This window comes from Ambystoma mexicanum, chromosome 10 (assembly GCF_040938575.1).
Source record: "Ambystoma mexicanum isolate Mex_15411 chromosome 10, UKY_AmexF1_1, whole genome shotgun sequence".
In the NCBI taxonomy this organism is placed as follows: Eukaryota; Metazoa; Chordata; class Amphibia; order Caudata; family Ambystomatidae; genus Ambystoma; species Ambystoma mexicanum.
In genome coordinates this window covers 39,982,021-40,006,839 of record NC_090932.1, presented here as the reverse complement: position 1 = coordinate 40,006,839, position 24,819 = coordinate 39,982,021, and the positions used below count along the sequence as shown (strand labels likewise).

Genomic DNA, 24,819 nt, shown 5'->3' with positions numbered 1-24,819 from the left:
AGTTGTGCCCTTTTAGGCCTGAAGTGTGGGTGCTGAGAATTAGCCACACTCACTGTTGAAACATGTTCGAGCGTATGGTGCCCCTGTGTGCAGGAGGCGGGTGCAATTAACACGTCTCATTGCATGCATTGCCAGGGACAGAAGTCTCCAAAGCACGATGAGCGGAGTCCGGAGCGCAGGACGGGGTGACACCTTCTCCATCCAGCAGTGGCAGAAAAGGGCGCAGAACAACAACTCCTCGTACATGGAGCACACGCTCAAACAGTCCCCCATCGAGCAGGATGTCCGAGCAGAAAACTACCTTAATGAACGGTAAGCTCTTGGCGACCCTTACTTCTCTCTATGCATCGGTGTGCGAGTAGCCTGGCACTACACATTCTGCTACGAGTGCCACCTGTGGCGGAAAGGGGTTGGGCAGTGCTGATGGAAGCAGGGCACCTCCATTCCTACTCTGCTGCTTTTTACACATGAAATCAGAAGTACTTGACCATTTCCAAAGTAAGGCCTGGTGTATTTGGTGCCATCCCCTGCTAGTGTTTTGTAAACCTAATTCTTAGTGGTGGGTGAGCCAGGCATGCTCGGGCCAAATATATGGCTCTAGCTCGACACTAAAACGGGAGCTTTGCCATGCCTCCTCGCGCTTGCTTGGGTGCGGGCATGTGTTGTCTGCCCGATTGCCCGTGCTCCATTTACACTACAGCATTGGTTGTGGTCTGGTGGGGGCAAAGCCTTCTCAGGGTGTTGCAGGTCACTCAGGTGAGGTGAGTGGCAGCAATGTCCATCCCTTCCCTCTGTTAGCATACTAAAGCAAGCGAGCACCTTCACTGCTGCCTGCACCTCCTTTTGAAAAAATCATCCTGCGACCCGCATGGCTGCGGCAGCAGCAACACCTGTATCCCCCACCCCCAGTGTCAATGCCGCCGGGACACACTCTCCCTACCCATTCAGTTCAAAAACAGGGGCAGGTGGGCCACTCCAGTGAACTCTGAGGCCACCGGGCATCCTCTTCTTTGCTATTGCCACCCTGCAGTCCTGCCTGGGCAGGATGTGTAGGCAGGATACTAGATGGGCGGCAGGTAGCTTTGTGTTGCAGGAGGGGAAGGGTAGGCAGGTCTCCATGTTGTGTGACCTGTTCTGCGGCGGGTAAGAGCTCCAGCTCGGGGGTTATCTTGTGTTGCATGGAGTGGGCTAGATGCTGGATTGCAGGCACTTGTTTGGGGAGAGGACGCCATGTTGGGGCTCTTGGGGTGGGGATTCGGCTGTAAGCATCCATTCGCTGGCTCCCTACCTCCTAGGTGTTGCGTGTGAATACACAGGTTGCAGGGTTTACCCTGGGGGTGTCTCTTTATTGGAGACCTGCCCACCCTAACCCGTCTGCAGGGCTATGTGATAGATGGGTGACATCCCTACCTGCTATGTGGCCCGGTAGGGGGAGATGAAGCAGACTTTCTCCTCCCCCCAAGCCTGGACTGCTGCTCCGCAGTCTGATAAACTCGGGGCCTGTGCACCCAAGTACTCTTCCCTTTTGAAGCCATTGCCCAGTCAGTAAATCGATTGTAATGCATACACTGTGTGGGTACATTGTGTGGAGACACACACATACTTTCGCAGTTAATGGTTCCATGCTGGATGGCAGTGTGAAGGGTCACTAGATAGGCGGGTATTGGCACTGGGTATGAATGGCATGGAGCTTAAGAGCTGTTCAGGCATTAGACTAACACCGGAGCATGTCCCGGGCTTCTTCCTTGGACTAGGGGGACATGCAAGCAGCATTCGGGGTCGGAGCAGGGAATATTCGACAGGGACTTGCCTAGCGTGTGGTGGTGTGAATGGAGATGTGAAGGCTAGCGGCCAGTGCAGGGAGTTCAGTACAGGTATGACGGGCGCGCTGCATGAGTTTTGAGTCCAAATTATTCTTATGCATTTCTGGAGCCAGCGTGGTAGTTGGGAGCCAAGTCCACCTGGCGGTTGTCAATAGCTCTTGGTGTGGCTTGGAATTGTCTGGGAGAATTGAGGTAACCACCCGGTTTAAGTAAGGGTCTGAGGCTAGGGCGTGCCTGATGACGGTATGAGGTGATGTCATTCATGGTGAAGCTCCAGGCTTGCTGGAAATGTCCGGGTGTTAAAGGTTCACTCTATTAACTTGGATGTGGACCTCTGCACTGCTGTTGCACTTGAACACGTGCCCTATTCGTTTTGGCAATACTTGTCAGACTGGACACGTTCATATTTTCATTCATACGTTTTGACCCGGCTCTAGAAATAAAGCAGCTTGTCCTCATTACTTCACGCGAGCGAGACTGAAAAAGCTCAATGCAGTATTTTTATAAGGTGTATATTCAATGGAGACCTTGCATGCAGGCCCGCCCAAAAAGGCGAATATTTAGCCCATCATTTTAAAGGCGAACGCACAAAATGAGGGGCGATATTCGAAGACCATCTAGTCCGTTGGTGGAGGTTTTCTGTCATGCACGGTCACAGGCTTAATATCAAGATGCCCCTAAACGACGAGTGCCGGCTGCTGCCAGCAGCAGTAGGAGCAGTCGTCCCCACGTGCTGAGAATTTGAGCGGGTGTTTGTGTGAATGAAAATCGATTTCCAATCTTTTGAACGGAGTTCCTTAAATAGAACCATATGTTCCTGAACATTAGAACTCTCTTTTTGAGTCCTGCTAGAGCTGCTTGGGAGCACTTGGTCAGGACAGTCCAAGCAGGCGGAGCCCACAAGCAGAGCTTCACTTTGCACTATTGATGAGGGGGTTGAACAGCAACCACCAGCCCTCCAAGTAGTAATGTCAAGCTATGCAGTACACTAGCGCAACCACGCCCAGCCCTCCTCCCAGTATTAATGTCACGCTATGCAGTACACCTGCGCAACCACTCCCGGCCCTCCTCCCAGTAGTAATGTCAAGCTATGCAGTACACTAGCGCAACCACTCCCGGCCTTCCTCCCAGTAGTAATGTCAAGCTATGCAGTACACCAGCGCAACCACTCCCCGCCTTCCTCCCAGTAGTAATGTCAAGCTATGCAGTATACTAGCGCAACCACTCCCGGCCTTCCTCCAAGTAGTAATGTCAAGCTATGCAGTACACTAGCGCAACCACTCCCGGCCCTCCTCCCAGTAGTAATGTCAAGCTATGCAGTACACCTGTGCAACCACTCCCGGCCCTCCTCCCAGTAGTAATGTCAAGCTATGCAGTACACTAGCGCAATCACTCCCGTCCTTCCTCCAAGTAGTAATGTCAAGCTATGCAGTACACCAGCGCAACCACTCCCGTCCTTCCTCCAAGTAGTAATGTCAAGCTATGCAGTACACCAGCGCAACCACTCCCGGCCTTCCTCCCAGTAGTAATGTCAAGCTATGCAGTACACCAGCGCAACCACTCCCGGCCTTCCTCCCAGTAGTAATGTCAAGCTATGCAGTACACCAGCGCAACCACTCCCCGCCTTCCTCCCAGTAGTAATGTCAAGCTATGCAGTACACCAGCGCAACCACTCCCGTCCTTCCTCCAAGTAGTAATGTCGAGCTATGCAGTACAGCAGCGCAACCACTCCCGGCCTTCCTCCCAGTAGTAATGTCAAGCTATGCAGTACACTAGCGCAACTACTCCCGGCCTTCCTCCCAGTAGTAATGTCAAGCTATGCAGTACACCATCGCAACCACTCCCGGCCTTCCTCCCAGTAGTAATGTCAAGCTATGCAGTACACTAGCGCAACCACTCCCGGCCTTCCCCCCAGTAGTAATGTCAAGCTATGCAGTACACTAGCGCAACCACTCCCGGCCTTCCTCCCAGTAGTAATGTCAAGCTATGCAGTACACCTGTGCAACCACTCCCGGCCCTCCTCCCAGTAGTAATGTCAAGCTATGCAGTACACTAGCGCAACCACTCCCGTCCTTCCTCCAAGTAGTAATGTCAAGCTATGCAGTACACCAGCGCAACCACTCCCGTCCTTCCTCCAAGTAGTAATGTCAAGCTATGCAGTACACCAGCGCAACCACTCCCGGCCTTCCTCCCAGTAGTAATGTCAAGCTATGCAGTACACTAGCGCAACCACTCCCGGCCTTCCTCCCAGTAGTAATGTCAAGCTATGCAGTACACCAGCGCAACCACTCCCGTCCTTCCTCCAAGTAGTAATGTCAAGCTATGCAGTACACCAGCGCAACCACTCCCGGCCTTCCTCCCAGTAGTAATGTCAAGCTATGCAGTACACTAGCGCAACCACTCCCGGCCTTCCTCCCAGTAGTAATGTCAAGCTATGCAGTACACCAGCGCAACCACTCCCCGCCTTCCTCCCAGTAGTAATGTCAAGCTATGCAGTACACCAGCGCAACCACTCCCGGCCTTCCTCCAAGTAGTAATGTCAAGCTATGCAGTACACCAGCGCAACCACTCCCGGCCCCCCTCCCAGTAGTAATGTCAAGCTATGCAGTACACTAGCGCAACCACTCCCGGCCTTCCTCCCAGTAGTAATGTCAAGCTATGCAGTACACCAGCGCAACCACTCCCGGCCTTCCTCCCAGTAGTAATGTCGAGCTATGCAGTACACTAGCGCAACCACTCCCGGCCTTCCTCCAAGTAGTAATGTCGAGCTATGCAGTACAGCAGCGCAACCACTCCCGGCCTTCCTCCCAGTAGTAATGTCAAGCTATGCAGTACACCAGCGCAACCACTCCCGGCCTTCCTCCCAGTAGTAATGTCGAGCTATGCAGTACACCTGTGCAACCACTCCCGGCCTTCCTCCCAGTAGTAATGTCAAGCTATGCAGTACACCAGCGCAACCACTCCCGGCCTTCCTCCCAGTAGTAATGTCAAGCTATGCAGTACACTAGTGCAACCACTCCCGGCCTTCCTCCTAGTAGTAATGTCAAGCTATGCAGCTATACACTAGGGCAACCACTGTAAATCTGCTGCTCCGACATGCCAGTATGGTCAGTTAGCTTTATGTGGTGCCAAAAGTTAAGTGGGAATGCAGAAGGAAACGGGCAAGCGTGAGGCATGACCAGGCTGCTTACTAGACTTCCAACACCTGCAAGCAGAAAGTTGATCAGTGAGGGGCAGTAGGTTAAGGCAGGCGGTGCGAGGGCCTATCTTGAAATGTCAGGCTTGGTTCAGCCAAACGTGGACCCTGGCTACCATGGTGCAGCGAGTGGCCAGATCGGGCCTTTTGCAAGTAGGGCGCAGAGTGCAAAGGGTGATGGAGGTTCCCCTGAATACTGAACCACGAGGAGAACTGAAACATCCCAGCAGCACTATTTCCCCTCTGCCTTCCCTCGAGGAAATGGTGCCCGGTCTGGGCAGGGTAGGGCAGGTGGTGCACGAGCCTTGCCTTTGAGTTGGGGAATGAGTGGCGAGCAGGGTAGCAGAGTGTTTGTAATTCGGGGCCTTTCCTCTCTGTTCTGTTTACTGTCTGGATGTGCTCGCCTTACTTTGCTCTCCCAGACAGCCTCTTGATCGCAGCTTTAGAAGCTCATGTTTCACCTGGCCCACTATAACAACCAGCCTTTAATCTTTCAGCGTGGCTTCAAGTGTCTCATCCTTCACCGACCCCTAGGCACACCTTTTCGCCAGTTGGGAAAATGGTGGCATTTCCCCTTTTCCTTGTTATTTTAATAAAACGTAGGCTGGGCTGCTAAAATCCTGGCACCTGCTCTGTCAATGCTCTTCACAGCAGGAAAGAGGCCAAGCGGGGAGTTTTCCTAATTCCAGAGTGTGGCATATCTCGTAAGCCCTGTGTAAGCAAGCACCCTTTGCCTTCTCTCGCCTTCTGCCTTTGCTTGCTTGGCTTGCATGCATTTGACATGCTGCCCTTCCAGCATGGAGCTTTCTATCGTGTGAAGCGGGTCCCGCCCCTCCCTTCCCTCCTACTGTTGCCGAATCTACTTGAACAAGCATTGTTTTGAAAGTTATGCATATATTTTCGGCATGGTAGAATTCGACCATGTTGCTCCCTGGCAATTCACCTTAGGTCCCTTCCATTGGCGACGCCGATCCTTTTAGCACAATTCAAGCAATGGGAATTCGGGTGATAACGTTTCCCCAAGTTGCACTAGTCCAAGAAGTAGCGGCACATATTGAATGTTGTACATTGCATGGCTTAAGCAGAGTTTGATGGCTAGTCACCGTTTCTGCTTTTTATTTAGTCTTTATAAGACATGCCGCCCACCAGCCCCCTCTGTGATCATGACGTGTCCATGTGGTTGAATGTCCCTTGCCTTCACCTCCTCTTCTCTTTCTCTCTCTTTCTCTTTGGTTCCCCTTTACAGTCTCCTTACATCGTGCTTCAGGAATGAACTTGAGGAGCCAAGGAGAGAGCACCTGAGGCAGAGCGAGGCCTTCTTAAAGCATTCTGCATTCCTAAAACCGGTCAGCCTGCCCATTCTCAAGACATCGCTTTTAAGCGAGGGTTTCTCCGGCCCAGTCCACTCGCAGGACTTTTTAACTCTGTGTCAGGCAATGGACGGTGTGCAGTAGTGGCTTGGACCAGCCCATGCGTTGGCTCTTGGCGCCCACCGAAGCGTCGCTGATGCACTCAATGTGCTAGTGTCCCAGCTCTCCGACGAGGGACTGTACAGCGGCTGTGTGCTTAGAGAAGGCCCAGTAGTCCAAGAACATGTTCTGAAGGGACGCAACCATTAACAAGACATTTCTGGAAATAGTCATGGAGCATAGTGTTGCAGGCTCCTGAACTGCAAGGCGTTTTAGCCTAGGCTTTTGTGTTTTTAGTCATTTGTTCTTGTAATGTAACTTTGCTGTACTTTTACGGAACTTTGAATGGTGTGCTTGAGCAGGTCTCAACCTTTAATTTTTGTGAAATATACTCTGCTTATCAAAGGATGCCTGTTACTGATGCTAGTTTTTATATTTTCGGTTCAGTCAGGCCTTTCAAATGCTGGTCATGAACATTTTTTTTTTTTAGTAGCAAGAATGTAGCTATCTTAAAACTAAAGTACTGCTGGACAGGCTAAACTATTAAGTTCTTGTGTGATTGTTCTATAGTTTCCGCTGTGCCCCTCCTGAAACAGATGGGGGTAGGGATACCAATGCATTGAAGGCTTTCATGGGATTGACATTGATGGATATGAAACCTCAGGTGCAAGAGATTCACTCACTCTTGATTCACACTTTCAAACTTGACAGCACTTTTGGGAAACTGTTCATTGACTCAACAATACTTTCTTCTGATTGATTCTCGAAAACATTTGATGTATTTGATTGAAGAATGCAATTCTGTTTAGAAACTACCACCAGTGAGCATACATGTTGAAATGACTTCATTGTTGACTGTGTCCCTCAGTGGGTGTTTGATGTTCTGTGCTAATAAATGGTTCCTGTTTCTTATTCCCCTTTCTTAGCTTTTTCTGTTTTCACCATTCTGGTACAGCCAGCAGAACCCTTACCTATATCACTAACAGTACACCATAGACCTAACTTGTAACATGCACGCAGAATAATGCATGCGCACGTGTCACTTACTACTGAGGTGTTCCCTCTCCCTGAGCAGAATAACCTATATTGCTCGGGTGGGCGGGGGGTTCCGATCTGGGCTGGTGCCTTTCGTTTGTTCATGTGCATGCACCTAACAAGTGTTCCTGCAGAAGCACCGCGCACGTGTCTACAGAAGAAACTGTTGTCTACTTTTATTTTCGACAGCTGTTACTGCCAGCCTTCTTCTCAGTCTATAATGACCTGTTTTGAGTGTCAAGGTTTAGGTGCTCAGTTTCTAAAAGTACTCAGTGTGAACAGCCTCGTAATATTTTTCTTTTAAACCTAGTAGTACATATTTTTTACTACAAGCTAAAGTTGCCCTTTTAAATAAATAAAACGATTTGTGATTCTAAAGTGTTGGTGAGCCCGCTTCGGCTCTGACTGGCAAGTCACTTTCATTGCTAGAAGTGCTCAGTAATTTGATGGTCAACAGCCAATTTGACATTCATTTCGAAGATTCAACGAAGCCCATTTTTCAAAATGTAAAATTTCCGAATGCTACTATGCACACGAGCTAAATCAATAGGTTTTGATGTTTTTCCGATTCTTAAATGTTGCACAAAAAGCTAGCTGATCAAGACAATGTGACCACTCTTGCGCCAATTTCTTGTACACTTTGGAATGCTTTATAGCCAAGTTGCTGTTCGTTATTTATTCTCCCTCTTGCTCTTCTTCTTTGTGACTTATTACCTGTCATGTGTTTTTACAATGTTTCGACAATGCAAGTTGGCCATGGGGTGCTCCCTCGATGTAGAAATAAGACCGAGACCGTCCATATCACCGATTCTAGTGACCATGTCTATGTCCTCAATAACCTTGTCCCCAGGCCACTCTTTCAGGGACGGCTAAAAGGAAGTAGCTTGCTAATCCGTAGTTTCACAACAAATCTATAAAAGACGGTACTTCGATTTTCTCTTAACGAACACCACCTACTGTGTTCCTGCTCCCTCCGAGTCTGATATGTAGGCTTAGCACATGATAGCCTGTTTATGCAAGTATCTGTTGCTATATGACTGGTAACTCTGCTCTGGTATTTTCACTGGTTTGTGAGCTTCATTCACACTCGCTGCAGTTGGCCTTTCTGCATAGATTGCTGTGTAGCGGAAAAGTCCAGGGGGGTGAGTGGCTGTTGGTGCATCTTTGAAAATCAGAAAGGAAGTGCGAGAGCGAGAATGCGATCTTGCGCGTGAGTGAGAATATGTATTGCTATAAAGTTTCTGGAAATGCAGTGCTGGACTCCTAAACCTACAATCGATGGAAGCTATGCTTCTCTGCAAACCACCGTACCGGCCAATCACTATTGAGCTTGTGGTGGTCTTCAGGCAGAGCTGCCTGCATCCCTAAATCTGATGGTTCCCGCAACAGGAAGTTGGCGGACACCAAAAGCCTTTGTTGACGAAGAAAAAACCAATAGATCTTTGCAGGGTGAGCTTTAGTTACTAATTGGTAAAGTTGTAGGAGGGTAGCGTTAACCGTGACGGAACGCTTTGCAGGTTGAGCAGCTCAGCTGGGCTCAATTTGCACTAGCCATTGGTTATAGATAATTAAAGAAATGGTATGCTAGGTCTATGGTTCTATGTCATAATTTCGCTTTTTTAGGGCGCCTAACAAAAAGATTGTTTTTAAAAAAAAAATGTTTTCGCAGCCTACAAAAAGCGAAAAAACGTTCCCTCTTCCCTCCCTCTGACGCGATTAAAACAAAATCGATGGGTTTCACTCCCCCGAACCACCGGCCCTCAACCAACTCCTCCACCATCCCCCTTCCCTCTCCACCCAAACATACAAGAAACCCACACTTACCTGGTCTCTCTAAAGGCCGCGTCCGGGCTCTGGCGTGGCTGTCCGCCCCTGCACGCACTCGTGTGCGGCAGGGGCGTGACCGTTTGGTCAGGGATTCTTTTTTTTTTTTCTGTGGTGGACTTGGGACCATGTCTATATGTGCAATTGGGGCTGCCGGTGACATTTTATAGTTGTGATATAGTAGCTTTTAAATTGGCTTGTACCCCTGCTCCTAATGCTCAGCTAGTGAAGAGGGTACTGGCCCGGTCAAGCTGTGCATTATAACATGGGTAATGCAAGGATGTTCTATGAGACGCCAGGTCATGTGCTTGCATGTCTTGGCCCTGCCGGGGCATTGTTTTATGCAGTAGCTTACCAGTGACACCAGAGACCAAACCTAAGGCCCATCTGGTCAAGGCCATTGCGCTTTTATAACTCAGTAGCGATTGAAGGTGTTGAAGATTCTTAAGTCTTCTCTAACGAGCCTGCCTGTACTTGCCTCTTCTTCCTTTCAGCTCCTCCATGCAGTCCCAGCCGTCCTATGGTTCCAACTCCCCTCCGCTGGGAAAAATGAATAACATGAACAAGCTGCCTTCAGTCAGCCAGCTGATGAACCCCCAGCAGCGCAACGCCCTAACTCCCGGCACCCTGTCAGACAGCATGGGAGCAAACAGTAAGCACAGATTCTCGCAATCATTATTTTAATGTATTTTCACCTTAATCCTAGCTCCCACTGGACTATCTAAGCACTATAAAAATCAGAAGGTATTGTATAAAGAATAATGCACAGGGCCCCCCACCTGCTTGAAGTGTCAAGAAGTTCAATGATAATGCACCGAAATGAGGAGTGATCTAGAACCGTGGGAAAGCTCTGCCAAGGCTAGGGTTTTAGTTGGCGCTCTGTGGAAGGATAACGGCTACTACACAGGACACTGCCCAACAGTGAGATTTGGGTGGACCTAATCTCCCCTTCCAAGTTACGCTCGTGTGCATGATCCTGTGCAAGTGTATACATGTTTGACGCACAGAGGACCACTTGCAGTAGATTTTTGAGCCCCGGAGAGAATTGTTGATTACGTTGCACCTTTAGAGCGACAGGGAAACTATGGGATAAGGATCCCAGTTGTGGTGCTGTAGAAGGAAGCTACTTAATAGAAAAAGCATGGACTCCACAGATTCAGGCAACTCTTGTGAATATTTCCCGCACCTCCCCCACTCCGAAGACCATTGCATGCATTATTCCTAACCCAAGAATGGGAGTCTGGCCACTCTGTAATTATTTTATTTATTGTACATTTGAATGGTGCCTATACACAAGTGTTTGAAGGCACCACAAGACAGAAATGGGGGGAGGAGGCGGATATGGGAGAAAAAACAATAAATGGTCCTACTAGGCCTTGTGGCATTCGTACCATGCAAGTGTAGTGACAATAAGTGCAGGGGGCAGGATAGGGCGGAGGGGCTGGAATAAGGAAAGGGGGGAGAAGTGCAGGAGGATGTGTCCCCAGGGGCGGGGCAAGTGCTGAGGGGACTCCAGGAGGGCAAGTGCCAGGGGAACCAGAGGTAGGGGTCAAATAGTGCGAGGACGGCGGGACCAGATTTAGGCTAGCCGGGGAAGGGTGCCCGGGAAAAAGTGCTGGTTGAGGGGTGCTGGGGAAGACTGTATGACAGGGGCCTGGCCACTGTAGCGGCACACGAGGGACCAGTCGCAGTAGCGAGGGAGGGGGAGAGGGAAGGAAAAGGAGGTCTTGAGAAGTTTCTGAATTAAGGAGATCTGGCTCCAGTCTGAGGGGGGCAGGAAGGCCGTTCAAGAGGGAGGCTCCTGCTGAAGAAAGTGATTCCCCACCCCGACCCCCGCTCTCTGCTTGGAGAATCTTCTGATCTGCAGAGAGTTGAAGCTACAGGACCAAAGGACTCTAGCAGGGAGGTATTTTGAGGGAGAAAGTTGAATGTAGCAGGGTCCCAGGCCCCAGATAGCTTTGTGGATGATGGAGGGTTTTGAGTTTGATCATTGCAGCCACCCAGAGCCAGTGCAACGATTTTAGGGCTGGAGAGATATGCAGTCCCTGGGCTTGAGGCCAAGGATAAGTCTCGGAGCCCTGTTCCGGATTAGTTGAAGTGGCAGATTGACGAAGAGGCTGTTACAGTAGTCAAACCTCGAGAGAACCAGAGCTCTGGAGCTTCTGGGGGAAGGTGAGGAAAGGGAGAATGCCCCTGAGGAGATGGAGCTGAAAGTTGGACTTCTTGCCAAGTGTCACTGATGTGAGGGGAGGAGGAGAGTGGGGAGGGGGCCCAAGTATGGCGGCCAGCGTGTCAGAGGGAAGCAGTGAGCAGGTGTCCCAATGAGAAGTATCTCAGTCTTACTGGCAATAAGGCAGAGAGCATTAGCAGAACACCATGCCTGGATGGCAGTCAGGCAATCTGGTATGGGGGAGGGAGAAGAGCAGGGAAGTTTAAAGGAGAGCGGAGTGTCATCCGCATAACACGAAGTGAGGAGAGAAGGTGGAGATCACGTGGACCAGAGGGGCAAGGTAGAAATTGAAGAGCCATGGCGATAGGGTAGAGCCCTCGGGGACACCGGAAGTAGTGATAGGTGGCAGAGAAGAAAGGGCCCAATTGCACTTGGTAAGGTCTGTTTGAAAGCAAAGGGGTCAGCCAGGCCAGTCCCCGGTCCACAGGGTATCACAGACGATGTATGAGGATGGCATGATTGTGTCAATGGTAGAGAAGGATCAGAGCGGAGAGAGAGTTGGAATCAAGATTTGAGAGCAGGTCTTCATGGGTGTTCAGGTGAGCAGTTGTCGTGCCTCTGGATGCTCTGAATCCAGACTGGTGGTCATGTAGACAACCAGCAGATTAGTTGTGTTGGGTCAGTTGGGGGATGACCAAGTTATCCAGGAGTTTGCCCAGGAAAGGGGTGACGGAGATAGGACGATAGTTGGCCGGGCAGGAAGGGTCAGCAGGTGTTTTTTTTTTTATGAGGGTGCACAAGGGAGTGCTTGAATGGTTGCGGGACAGAGCCAGTGGCAAAGGAATGGCTACAGAAGTAAGCCATGGTAAGGGGGGGGATGATGGTACTGGAAGAGCAGGGGAGCACCTGTTTGGAGGATGCTTCCATAGAGCGGACAACTCTAGAGGTCTTGTCCGGTGCAATGGAAGAGAAGGAGAGAATGGGCGGGGGGGGGCAAGGGAGGCAAGTGTGGAGGGGGTAGAGCAGAGTGAAGACAGGATGTCCGGAGTTTTGGAGGAAAAGTGGGAGGCCAATGCAGTTCAGCGGGCCTGAGAGGGAAGAGGAGAAAAGGAGACTGCAGTAGGATTGGCAAGTTCCTTGCAGATTTTGAAAAGTGCAGCGTGTTATTGGAGGCCCCAGAAATGTGGGCTTGGACCTCTTCTTGGAGTGGATGGAGAGACAATATTGCCTTTGGAGCAGGCGGCAGGCCAGTTTGTCAGAGGATGTGCTTGAGGCCTGCACTTCCGCTCAGCAACTCTGCACTTGCGTTTCAGAGTGGCCAAGTCGAAGTCATACCAAGAGTTGCATTTGGAGGCAGGCTTCATGTGGATCCTCATGACTGGGGCAAGGATGTAAGGAAGACCCGAGTGTTGGAGATGGAGGATAGCAAGTGCTAAGTCGGAATGAGTCAGTAGCAGGGCTGGGGGGAGGAATGGAGGTGGAAGCAAATGCAGCAACCGACACACGCTTCATTGGTCGAATGAAGGAGACTGGCAGTGCGGGCAGGCATTACTGGAGCGCCAGGGAGCTCCATATGGGAGTTGAGGAGAGAGTGATCAGCCCAGGAGAGAGGAGTAGTTGGAGGATTTGAGAGTGTGATGTCAGCTGAGATGAGCGCATCCAATGTGTGACAGTGTGTGTTGGGCTAAAGGGAAGAATTGTGAGGGAGGGCGAGAGAGTCAGGGGTCACGGAAAAGAAAAGTGACAACATCAGGAGAGTCTAGATGAATATTAAAGTCACCAAGGAAGAGAAGTTTGGCGGAGGAGGTCAGGTCGGCCCATAAGAGGGGAAAAGCGAGGTAGGGTCCAGGGGGCCTTTGGATAGTGGTGAGAGAGGGAGAGGTAGGAGAGACACCCAGCCTACAGACGAGGCATTCAAAGGAAGAGTAAGATTGTGTGGGAATGATAGTAGCAGAAATCCATTCAGGTAACACAAGGGCAACTCCACCTCCAGACCGGTTAGTCCTGCGTTTGGAGAGGATCTTGTAGCTTTCAAGGAGGAGAGTGTCAACGGCAGTGACCGTGTTGAGCATTCACAGGATGTGCAGAAGACGCACAGTGACTTGGACATAGCTCCAATTTCACTTTCCTGCAGATATTGCCAGGGAGCAGAATATGATATGTTCATAAAAGGCAGGAATGCGGCTGTCATTGGAGAGGCATCTGGCCTGAAATGTGGGCGTCTGAGTCCTTGTGGCAGACATTTTAATTCTTTCGAGCAGCCCATTGACTTGCGCACATCCACTTTCATGTTTTTTCCAGAGGCACCGAACACTGTTCCAAGATGCTATGTTAATGTGACGTTACTGCTGCTAGTTGCTTGTTAAATCTGTTTGTGGCGGAGTTTGTGTAGCACAAGAATTTATTTGATTTCTTTATTGATTTATGTACATGGAGGAACAATGCTAGTTTGGTAGCAAAAGAACGTACAATAGATAAGAAATCAGATTTGACAGGAAGCAGTGAGCTTCTTACAGTGGGTGAGTTTGAGTGACGTTATGACCAGGTTGTGGAGGGGAGTAAATGCAACAGTCACCGAGGAAAATACATGGATGGACTTACACAGATTAATGACAATCAACATTAGACATTTTTAATTGTAGGAAGGCTGTACGGCCAGCTGTGCTCTTGGTGTGGCCATGATCAGTGAAGTGCTAGATTTGAGGCAGAAGAAGTGAGGGACAGAGGCGGATTAGAGGCAAGGGAAAAACGTTAGCTAGAAGGCAGATGGAGATGTAGCTTAAGAGGGTAACTCGTAGGTGAGGAGGGAGGATTTTACTTTGGTTTTGAACAAATCCGTGTGGACTGTTTCTCGAATGTCCGGGGAAAAAGAATTCCATGCAAGTGGAGCCAGAAGAAAGAGGGCAGAAGCAAGAGGAAGCACCGGACGGTAAGGTGCCACAGTGGAAGCCGAGGAGGCAAAGTGGAGATTACAAAGAGGCTTGTAGAGTTGCATAGATAGTGGAGCCTTTCCGTAGATACATTTGGGAACCAGGAGAAGGAATATAACTCTGGCTCTGTTTTGCATGGTCGGCCATCCAGCCTGGTGATGGTATGAGGAAGTGGGCGAGTTCAAAGAGCCCTGGTAACTAAGTTAATGATCTTGTCAAGTGGACAGAAAGCATAGTTGGGCGACCAGAGAGGATGCGGGCGCAGTAGTCCAATTTAGAGAAGACCAGAGTGGCTAAGAGATGCTTGACAGTGTTGAAAGGAAAGAGGAGCCTGATTTTCTTAATATGTAGGTAGTTGAGGCGAGCCAACTTTGCCGTTTTGGTGATGAAAGTAGAGAAGGTGTGAGAAGGGTCATAGATAACACAGGTTTCTAGCTGAAGAAGAGTAGGGGAGTGTGTTAGGTTGGGACTGGATAGGCAGTGGAAGAGATGAGCGTATTTGGCAGGGAAGCAGAGAACCTCTGTTTTGGTACAGTTTAACATCAGAGAGTGTAAAGCCATCCAATAGTTTATGGCAGAGAGACTGTTGGACATTTTTATAGAGATCAAATGAGAATTTAGGAAAATAGAAGAAGATTGGGTGTTGTTGCACAGAGTTGGTACGAGGACCCTCAGGAGGAGATTAGTGCCCCAAGAGCAGAGGTGTAGAATGTAAAGAAGAGAATACCCAAGACAGTTCCTTGTGGAACACCAGCAGTTAGAGGAGTGAGTTGAGAGGTGCTGATGCTCCAGGAGACAGAGAATTGGCGAGGTGAAAGGTAGGATTCAACCCAGGCAAGGGCTTGATCATGAATCCCAAGAAGAGTATTAAGGAGAGCACAGTGATTGATGATGCCAAAGGTAGCAGATAGGTCAAGGAGAATTGGGTTGGATGATAGGTTTGAGTGCTATGGAGAGGTGTTGAAGTTGGAGACATTCATGAGAGCAGTTTCCATGGAGTGACTGAGCCAAAACCTGCTTGTAGGGGTTCTCGTAGGTTGTGGATGTCTAAGAAATTGGTAAAATGGTTGAACACATCCATTGCAAGCGCTTTAGAGCATTGCGGAAGCAGACACCCTGGGCGAAAGTTAGCCGGTAGGTTTGGGTCCGCCCCCTGCTTTTTTAGGGGAGCGATGACCATGGCTGTTTTGAAAGTACGGGGAAAGCAAGTGGAGTTGAAGGACTGGTTGGAGAGTTCAGCAAGGTGAAAGGCCAGCAAGGTAAAAGGCCACTTAAGGGGCAAGAGGCTCGACTAGATGAGGAGCAAGAGGTTCTGATGGGGCACAGAAAGAGTTAACCTTCATCAGTAGATGGGGCTTCTTCAGGATTAGTGTGATTAAAGTGGAAGATAGACAGAGTAGGATGGTAGAGGAGTGTAAGCGGGAGTGTGAGGAAGGTCAGGAGAGTCTCTAATTTTGGAAATGTTTGCAGCAACGTAGTCCGCTAGGTCATTAGCTCTGAGAGTAGAGTTGACAGTCACAGGTTTAAGAGGAGTGAGGAATGAGTCTTGGGGTACCCTGTAACCATCACAGAGGGTTGGAGTGAGTCAATGAGGGCGAGGTAGAATTCCAGTTTTGCCCCATCAAGAGAGGACTTGAGCGTTCAGAGCAGAGCGGTACAGTTGCAGGTCTTCATGCAAGTGGGTACATTCCATTTGTGCAGCAGCTGACGTATGTCTTTGCAGAGAGAGCAGATAAAGGGAGTGACCCATGGTAGAGGATGCTGAGACTTGGGTTGAAAGTTGGCAATGGGGAGAATGAGTTCCATAGTAGGTATTGGAAGCAGGAGAAGGCAGTGTTAGTGGAAGAGGCATCGCGTCTGAAAGGAGGAGAGCGAGAGCTGTAGTTCAGAGAGAATGGGAGGAATGACAGAAGGTTTATATTTCTTTTTAGTAATTGGTGAGGCGAGGTCAGAGGGCAGAAAGGAGATGGTGGTGGAAACAATGGAGTGATCAGATAGGGATGGTGCAGCACTAGTATCGGTGGCTGAGCAAGAGGTTGAGCTGAACAAGCAAACCAAAGTTACCCCCTGTATAGGTAGGTAGGTGCTGGATAGAGTGGCGAGTGTGGTCACTAAGAAAAGGCTGAAGTTCAGATTTCTGAGAAGTGGTTGGAGATGGAAGATTAAAGTCACCTAGGGGATTGAGGTGATGTTTAGTGGGAAGAGAATCAAGGAGTTGCCCGATGCCATCAAAGAATGGTCCATTGAGTCCAGGAGGGAGATGGATGGAGATGTGAACTGAGTTAGGCGGAACAATAGAGCTGGTGAATTCAAAAGAGGTACGAGAGGACGTGGCATTGGAGATTTGTGTGGCATTGAGGCGTGAACAGAGTAGGGGTCCAACGCCTCTGCCAGTCAATCAGTGAGCGAGAACGAAGGATAGTTTGGACGTGTGCATGGCTGCCAGAGTGGCATTTGCAGATGTGGAAATCCAGGTTCCAGTGATGGTAAGGTCTAAGGGGGGGGGGATGCGGGGAGAGCTGGCGTGAAAGAAGTCTGTGATCAAGGAAGTTTTGTTGCATACAGACTGAGCATTCCAGAGTGCAATGTTCAACAATTGACGCAATAAGGCAGAGTAAAGAAGTTGAGTCTCTGGGGGGAGGGGGAGGTAGGCGAGGTGTTGGGAGGTATGGTTTGTTTGTTTTATTCATTTATAATGGGCACCAGACCCGAAGGTAGCCGGGCGCAGCAGTACAAAAAATGCAACGCTTAAGTTACAGGGTAGGGTCATGGGTTGCATACAATGTACAGAATACAATCTATCGCGGGTAGGCGGCAATTGCAATTTACACATAAAGTACATACAGAATGAATACAAATACGAATAAAGACAGTAGATATACAGGCACTGGATGGACGTTGGCTCCTCCGCCAGGTGGGCAGAGTGAGGAGGTCCATAGGATCAATGGAGAGCAGGATAGTGATGTGTGTATGCTAGGGATGTGTGAGGATAAGTGGGCGCCAATGGGCTAATCCTTGGCAGACCTCAGCAGATTAATGTAGTTAGTTCTGAATTTCGGAAAGGGCTGCTCCTCACGTAGAGGGTTTGGCAGTGAGTTCCATAATTGGGCCGCTTGAACCTGGAAGCTGCTGCCCCCGACCTAGATAGCCTGAATCTAGGAATGATGAGGCTATTGGCCATTGAAGTTCTGGCAGGGCACGTGTGGTTTCTTTTTGGCAGTTTATTACAGAGATAGCTCGGTACGGCATTGTTCAGGGCTTTGTGAGCCAGGGATGCTACTTTTAAATGGATTTTGTTTTGGGTGGACAGCCAGTTATTTTGACGCCTGATCTTTGAAATATGCTATCTTTTAGGCACACCGAGGGCGGCTCGTAGGGCATTGTTTTGGAGAATTTGAATTCGGTGGGTGATGGATTTATTTGCTCCAATGTAGAGGGCATTACAATAGTCGAGCCTCGAGAGGATTAGTGCTCTCGCTAGGATAAGGCAGTTGTCAGAAAGTGTTTGCCTGCTCTAATAAGTTTGCATGTGTAGGCGGTGGCCGAGGCCAATGACTTCACCTGCTTGTCGAAGGAGAGGGTGGCATCCAGATAGAAGCCAAGAGTCTTCACGTCTTTAGATACCTTGATGATATTCCCATCAATTTCAAATGAGGTATAGTCCTGGCTAAGTTTTTTAATGTTGGAATGCGTCCCTAAAATGATCAACTCTGTTTTATCATCGTTCAGGCATAGACCGTGGGTTGCCATCCATGCCTGGACGATAATATACACCCTATTCACCAAGGCCAAATCCTTGTTGTTATCCCCGGAAAGTGGGAGGAGAATATGGGTATCATCTGCATAGTTAGTGTAGGTGATACCGAGATGGTCCAGATCATCAAAAAGGGGCTTAGTGAATATGTTGTAAAGAGTCGGGGAGAGATACAAGCCCTGAGGAACTCTGCACCGGATGGGGATTGGGTCAGCCGCTGCCGATGGGGAGAACACCCTCATGGTCCTGTCACTAAGAAAGGATTCAATCCAAGTTATGGCCTCCCTGGAGAAATGTTCGGCAGAGTCTAAATGGCTGCAAAGTACCCCATGGTCCACAAGGTCGAATGCCGCCGAGAGGTCCAGCAGCAAGAGGAGAGCCATTTTCCCTTATCTCTTAGTTCATCTATTTGTGCCTTTAGGTCAATGAGGGGACGTGTTGGGGACGGAATCCTGATTGGCGCTCTCCTAAGAGTTTGTTGTTCCAGAAAGCTTTGGATTTGATTATAGGCAATCTTATCCAAGATTTTAAGCAGGAAGGGGACTGTTGTAATGGGACTGATAGCTGATAGTTAAGCATTGGCTTCAAATATTGTACCCACCTGCAATTTCCAATCACGAGCAGGGTAGATGCAGCCCTTCCAAGGGTGATGCATTAAGTACCGTTAATATAGGTAATAAGTGCAAGGGAGCCAGCATAAATCGCTGTTTCAAAACAGGATCTTGTTTTGTTGTTCTGGATTGGGTAAACAGGTGGGTGTCTTCAGGTGTTTGTATTGTTTGAGTATATGGTTGGTGGTAGATGCTCAATAGCAGAAATATTAGATGCCTGCCGAGGGCTTGGAGAAGCAGAATGGGACCTAAAGGGGGGGGTGTGGGAATTGGAGTGCTTGTGTTTTTTTTATTTTTATTGCTGAATCTGGATTCTGGCAAAATAGACATTTCATCATGAGAGCTGGTCAGTCTGGGAGAGGGGTCTTCAAGTGGGATGTCGGTGAAAAGCATGATGTTGCAGTGATCATTTTGGTTCTTTCTTCTAGTTTCCATGATGGGTTCGCACATGCCGATGCCCAGCGACCTAAACGGGATTAGCCCCACTCAGGGGTTGCCTCCTTCCCTTTCAATGCCGTCGACGTCGCACTGCACTCCTCCGCCTCCTTACCCCACCGACTGCAGCATTTCCAGGTGAGTTCCTAAAGGAATTGATTCTGTTGGGGCTCAAGAATGTTTCTTCCTCTTTCAGAAATGGGTTGGTGTAAGGCATGAGGGTAGCCAAGAGATGAGGCTTAACCTGCACTTTTGGTCATGGGTAGAAAACGCTGTCCTGCGCTTCTCCCCCCTTCCCCCCCAGCCCCCCCCCTCCTCACCCAACCCAAAAATCACTGCGGCATTGCGTTTACTATTGCCATTAATTCTATGTTAAATGCTCCCTTCCTCCCCCATTAAGGCATTAAGGTACATGATTTTTCAGCATCCTCCCATCGGGAATATTCGGTTAGAAGTCATGGATTCACTGAGCATCTACGTGATTGAGAGCTCTGTTGGATGGTATAGGTCTAAACCTAGGTCGGTGCAGACCGTAGACCAGAAGAGTCTGCTACACCGCAGTCCACAGAGTGAAACCCGTGCAGGGGAACTGTGTTCCCGAAGTCATGCATTTTCAAACATTCTTTTAAAAATAAGCCTGTGATTGATAGCACCCTTCCTTTCGTGTCTAGAGGGCCTGAAGGGGTTTGGGGGGGGGGGGGTTGTGCAAAAAACCCCTAATATTCTGACAACCTTAATTTTGTTAATGTTCTCTGATTCCAGGGAGGTTAGATTTTCCTTTTTAAGGGGCGGTGGTAAACTGCTTCTGTCTGGCCACTTGCAGTTCCTTCCCCTTGGGGAGGAGAAGAGGGTAATTGGCTGGCTTTACCATTAAGTGGACCCGGCCCTTTGCCTAAAACAGTAAGGAGTGCTGGGCGATGAGTCCTAGGACACGTCCCCAGCAAACGTTGGCCAAAGGTGCTTTTGGATCCCAGATCAGTGCCCATTCTGCCAACTTTGACGGGCACTTTTTCTTTCTGGGGAGCCCAAAAAATGTTTCAAATAAAAACGGTTTCCTGTTAATTGGGTGAGAAATGAATGGGAAATAAATGGTATGAGGTTTTATCAAGGCAGCGCGGCACTTGGGGTCTTGTTCTGCGACGTCCAATTAAAACGTGTGCATCGGCTTGCCTGTTTGTGATGTTACAGCACCAAATTGTCGATCTGCACTTGTGGCTTATGATTTGCATGATACAACAGCCCTTCCTTTCAAGTTCTGTCTTAATTCTTACTTTTTTAAATTTGTGCGGGTGGCGGTGGGGTCATTTGCTCTGTAAATTTAGATTTATTTAAATCACACGTTTGAACTGAGAGGTGAAAGTAGGATTTTGTGCACTGCTACATGAAAGTAAGGGCTGTATTTTGCACACCCTTACAGTCACCTGGGCTTGGACTCACCCCCCTCCCCTAATCAATTTGTGCATGCCTATGGACCAGTAAAAGACAGACGTGAGGTGAGATATTGTGACTTTAAAATGATCTTTCTTTCATTTGTTTCTGGCATGATTGCTACGGTGGGGAATGTAGTGTGCGGGGAGTGTTGCAGGCTTTGGTAGCCAACGGATCTCAGGTCACATGCCAGTCCTTTTGGCCATCATTGTACCCGTTGCAATGCAATATTTTCTGTACACACTGTGGGACAGAAGCCAACTGTTTTGAAAAATTTGCCATTTGCACCGTTTGTGTAAGGCATAAAAAATACGCAAATTTGAAAAATCCCTCGTTCTAATGCTTTGCCGCAACCATCTACACCCCACAAAGCCTGGGAGGTATTCTGTGTAAATCTCCAAACATTGTCCAGGCATTCTAGCAAGCAGTGCTTTGCATGCTGGCACATGTAGACACATAGACACAAAGGCAAGGCCCAATGTCCCATTGTGTGAAGTGCTATTGGCTGCAAAGCCCGTATTCAAAAACACAGGGTCACTCGGTGTCTCGAAGGTTGCTGCATCGTTTGTGAAGTGGTTGCCTACGTATGCATTTTGCACACCCAGGCATCTCTTCTGTATTTTGGCTCAGTGTCTCATGGCTGATGTTCGCAACGTAGAAGCAAATGGAGAAAGTGTCTTTCTTTTGTGGGATGGCCGCAAGTCTTCCAACAGGACTGCTTCACTTGCTGTGTGTGTACTTGGAATCGCAGGCCACTGCGGTGGGTTGATGTTTGCTGTATAGAAGAAGTTTGGTATGCGAGTGAACTGATGAGTGTATTTGTTGTGGTCAAGCTGATGGTTTTCTTGTATTGCTTCTCCTGTCTCCATACTCCCTTCCCTCCCTCCCTCCCCTCCCTACCCTCCCTTCCTAACTGCAGTTTTTTAGCGAGGTTGGGCTGTTCATCCTGTCTGGACTATTTCACTACCCAGGGGCTGAGCAGTATCTATCAGATTGAGCACTATTCCATAGAGGTGAGTACAGCTTCTTTCTACAGACTCTTGTGTGATTGCTTCTAGCTAGCTTGAAACTCTCCCCTGAACACACCAATACAACCATCCCCACCACGATTCTCTCCCCAAGCTACCCCAGATCACAACCCTCCATTTGAAATTCCACCCATTAGTATCCAAGTTGCTAGCGAGCCACACGCTGCACCTACCACATTGACTTGGCCAACCTGTCTTGGACCATAGTGTGAGCAAATCCAAATGCTACAATGTGCTTCTTGCAGGCCTACCAACGAAGCAAACCATCAAACTTGCAGAACTATAGTGGTCACCTAGGTAAAAAAAGAAAACCCACTGCTCCCCAGTGCTGAGTCAGAGACTCCTCCTTTTCAAGTGCCTCACTGTAACGAGCACTGCCATTGTCCCCGCGCCAGCACAATGAATCGAATCAACAATCTTTCTCTCTGTCGGATAGGACCCTATCCTCCCATTCGCAGACACTTAATTTCCCCATAGCCTTTTTAAGATGGAATTCAGAAGCAGTAACCTGATCTCCACTCCCATGCCACCTCCTTTCCCATTGCGAGTATGGAGTATTTAAGAGTAGAATGCAAAACCCACAAAGTGTTTGGTTGCCTCTGTGGAATTTCCTCTGTGTATAAACACCCACAAAGTACTGCACCCCTCTACTTTTCTATGGTCTTGTTTCTTGATCCTCCATTTAGCCAGATCCATGAAACCTAAAATGATTTTACTCTGACACACACTGGCCATGTTCGGCAAAGTACAATCTCTTGGTATAGCTTGATTTTTGTCGCTCCCAAATATTTAAACATCTTTTAAGGCTTACAATGGCTCCTTATTTTTTTCGATTATATCCAGTCAAGAAACCTGATCAGATTTAACATATGTATACAGTGCACCTGAAGCGTCCTGCCACCAAGACCAGTTACTTGGCTTGTGCTCCTGTTTTACAGGACACAAACAATGCACCTATGAGGTTCGGCCACCAAGACAAGTTGCTTGACTTGTGCTGTGCTCCTATATGGCACCAATCTTTAATTCCCCCACCATATATTGCCTTCAGTGGCAGACGTTTTGGTCTGAAACTTTGATGTAATTTCTCTTTCTAATAACTTGGGACATTTTTCTCAGGTGGCAGAAGGGAGTGTCAATAGGTCCTTGTGTGCTTGTGCCTGTAGTCCTAGGGGCTCTATCCCCTGTGACCCTGAGGCAAACCCGGGTCAATTGGATGGTCTCTTAATTGAGCGGGACACCATCCTGGTTGCAGGCCACATCACATGCCTTAGTCCCGTGACTGCCCTCCTCACACCCTTGCAGTGGCATCGTGAGGTTGTAATGGCATTGTCTGGCAAATGATGGGCATTAAGAATACATGATTTATGGCCTTTGCGCAGTTCCTGAATACCTTTTACTTTGTGCTATTGCTGGCTCTTTCATATTGTTTGCACCGGCTTATGCAGGACCACTTTAAATGCCTGCAGCGTCTTAGAGGTTGCACCTGTTCACTGTACTAGAAATTAAAGGGCCAGAACCCAACGTTAACGGTTGAGTTGGAGTTAGTGCAGGCACAGATCATTTAGCAGCCATTGGAGCCTAAACGTCGGCCATATAGACTATTGGTACCCAGGCAAGGGGCTAAATCATGCCAAAGCAAAAAGATGGGCATCGTCCTAAAGCGACATGGTCTGTCTCTGTTTCAGTAGCATTTGAGAAAAACGGCCAAAGATGGCCGCCATGAAAAAGGGAAACAGAAGTTCAGTCTGAAAAGAGAGAGCACTGAATGCATTTCTATTGCAGCGGTAGGGATGCTGGAGCCATGGCCAAGCAGAGAGAATGCTGTAAACACTGCAGTGAGTATGGAGGAGCTGGTCTGAGGCCAGCGAGGTGCGCAGAAACCTTCAGAGGGCTCAAACCGTGGGGAAATATGGCCACATTACAAGCCATCCGATTGGTTTTGCTGCAATTGCCAGCTGCTTTTTCAATAGTATCAGTCTTAATACATCTTGAACATTTACCACCTATTAATAGCCAACACAGTGTTTGGGTTTTGGCCTGGTCTTAGATGTCTTCTTGGCAAGCGTTAAATAGCTTTTGTTACATTGAAGTGTGGTATGTAGTGATGTTAATACCAGCTTTTAATCCGACTGTTCTACCACAATTTCTGTCCCCGACCAAGCAGTCCTCAGAGACATTCTTCACTTTTTAATTGGCTGTGAAGTATTAGAGGTATCTTCTCATGAGGCTTTGTGAGTGGATTTGGAGATGGAGCAACACCCCAAACCTCTAAATAACGCCCTTTAGGGTCTACTGGTTAGTTCTGTATGGGTTATTTCTCACCTTAGAGGAACCGAGAAAAGAAATGACTGACAATTCAGTGTATGAGTTTTTTATGCAACGAATATCTATGCCACCGTGCAGAAGCTCTGCCGTAGGTGGCTTGAGAGGGGAGAGATGTAACTAACAAATGGTAAAGTGGCTTATACCAGAGGTGCTCTAATACACCTTTTTGTAGACTTTGAGAGAAGTTAATGCATGCTTAACAAGTTTCTAATTATTGTTTCATGTAAATACACTTTAATTTGAACATAGTCATCTTTGGCGCAGATGTCAGATACTGGGTTCTAAAGTGCAACTTTATTTTAATTTCACATTCATTGGTTTCAAAAGCTGGAAGAAAACCCAAAATGAATATCCAGTATTTCATGACAAGTTGAAAGCTGTCCAAAATGCAAATGTGCCAAAAATTGACTTCCTGTAGCTAGAGATGGCGGGTTTAATGTTGGAAGTGATGCTGATGAATGGCTGATAAATTGGCCAAGGTCGCACCTTGGTCGTGGCCGGGAAAATGATCACTTGGGTCTGGTGCAAAAAAAAAACCAGGGTGTTGGCAAGTAATGGCAGAATCCTCTTGAAGGGGCTGGAGAAAATAGGTGCCCCATTGAAATGCACTACATTACAGACCAATGAAAAAAGCTTGAAATGTAGGCTTTTCGTTGCCCCTTTTCTTGGGGAACGTTTGCGATTTAAGAGGGACATGGCTGCTTTGGATGTGTTCAGGTATTCATAATCACAGATTTCCAAAGTAAATTTAATTTCTCCTTTAGAAACACTTGCCATTGCATGTTAAAAGTGTACCTTTTGATAAAATGTTCATGAAGTTGTGCTTTGGATTCAACCCATGGTACCCCAAG

The 24,819-nt window shown here is 48.4% G+C and overlaps 1 protein-coding gene across 8 annotated transcripts in view; it reads left to right on the top strand.

Moving 5' to 3' along the window:
* Window positions 1-24,819, top strand: part of TP63 (tumor protein p63) — a 1,032,286-nt gene that overhangs the window by 996,105 nt on the left and 11,362 nt on the right. For 4 of the 8 annotated variants that reach the window (XM_069617458.1, XM_069617460.1, XM_069617457.1 and 1 more), the window contains 4 exons: window positions 136-312; window positions 9,782-9,939; window positions 19,181-19,325; window positions 21,535-21,628. In XM_069617458.1, the coding sequence (XP_069473559.1) occupies window positions 136-312; window positions 9,782-9,939; window positions 19,181-19,325; window positions 21,535-21,628 (574 nt within the window). Of the gene's footprint in view, window positions 1-135; window positions 313-6,265; window positions 7,341-9,781; window positions 9,940-19,180; window positions 19,326-20,604; window positions 20,681-21,534; window positions 21,629-24,819 lie in introns of those variants that run through there. The other 4 variants (XM_069617462.1, XM_069617461.1, XM_069617464.1 and 1 more) reach the window with 3 other exon arrangements.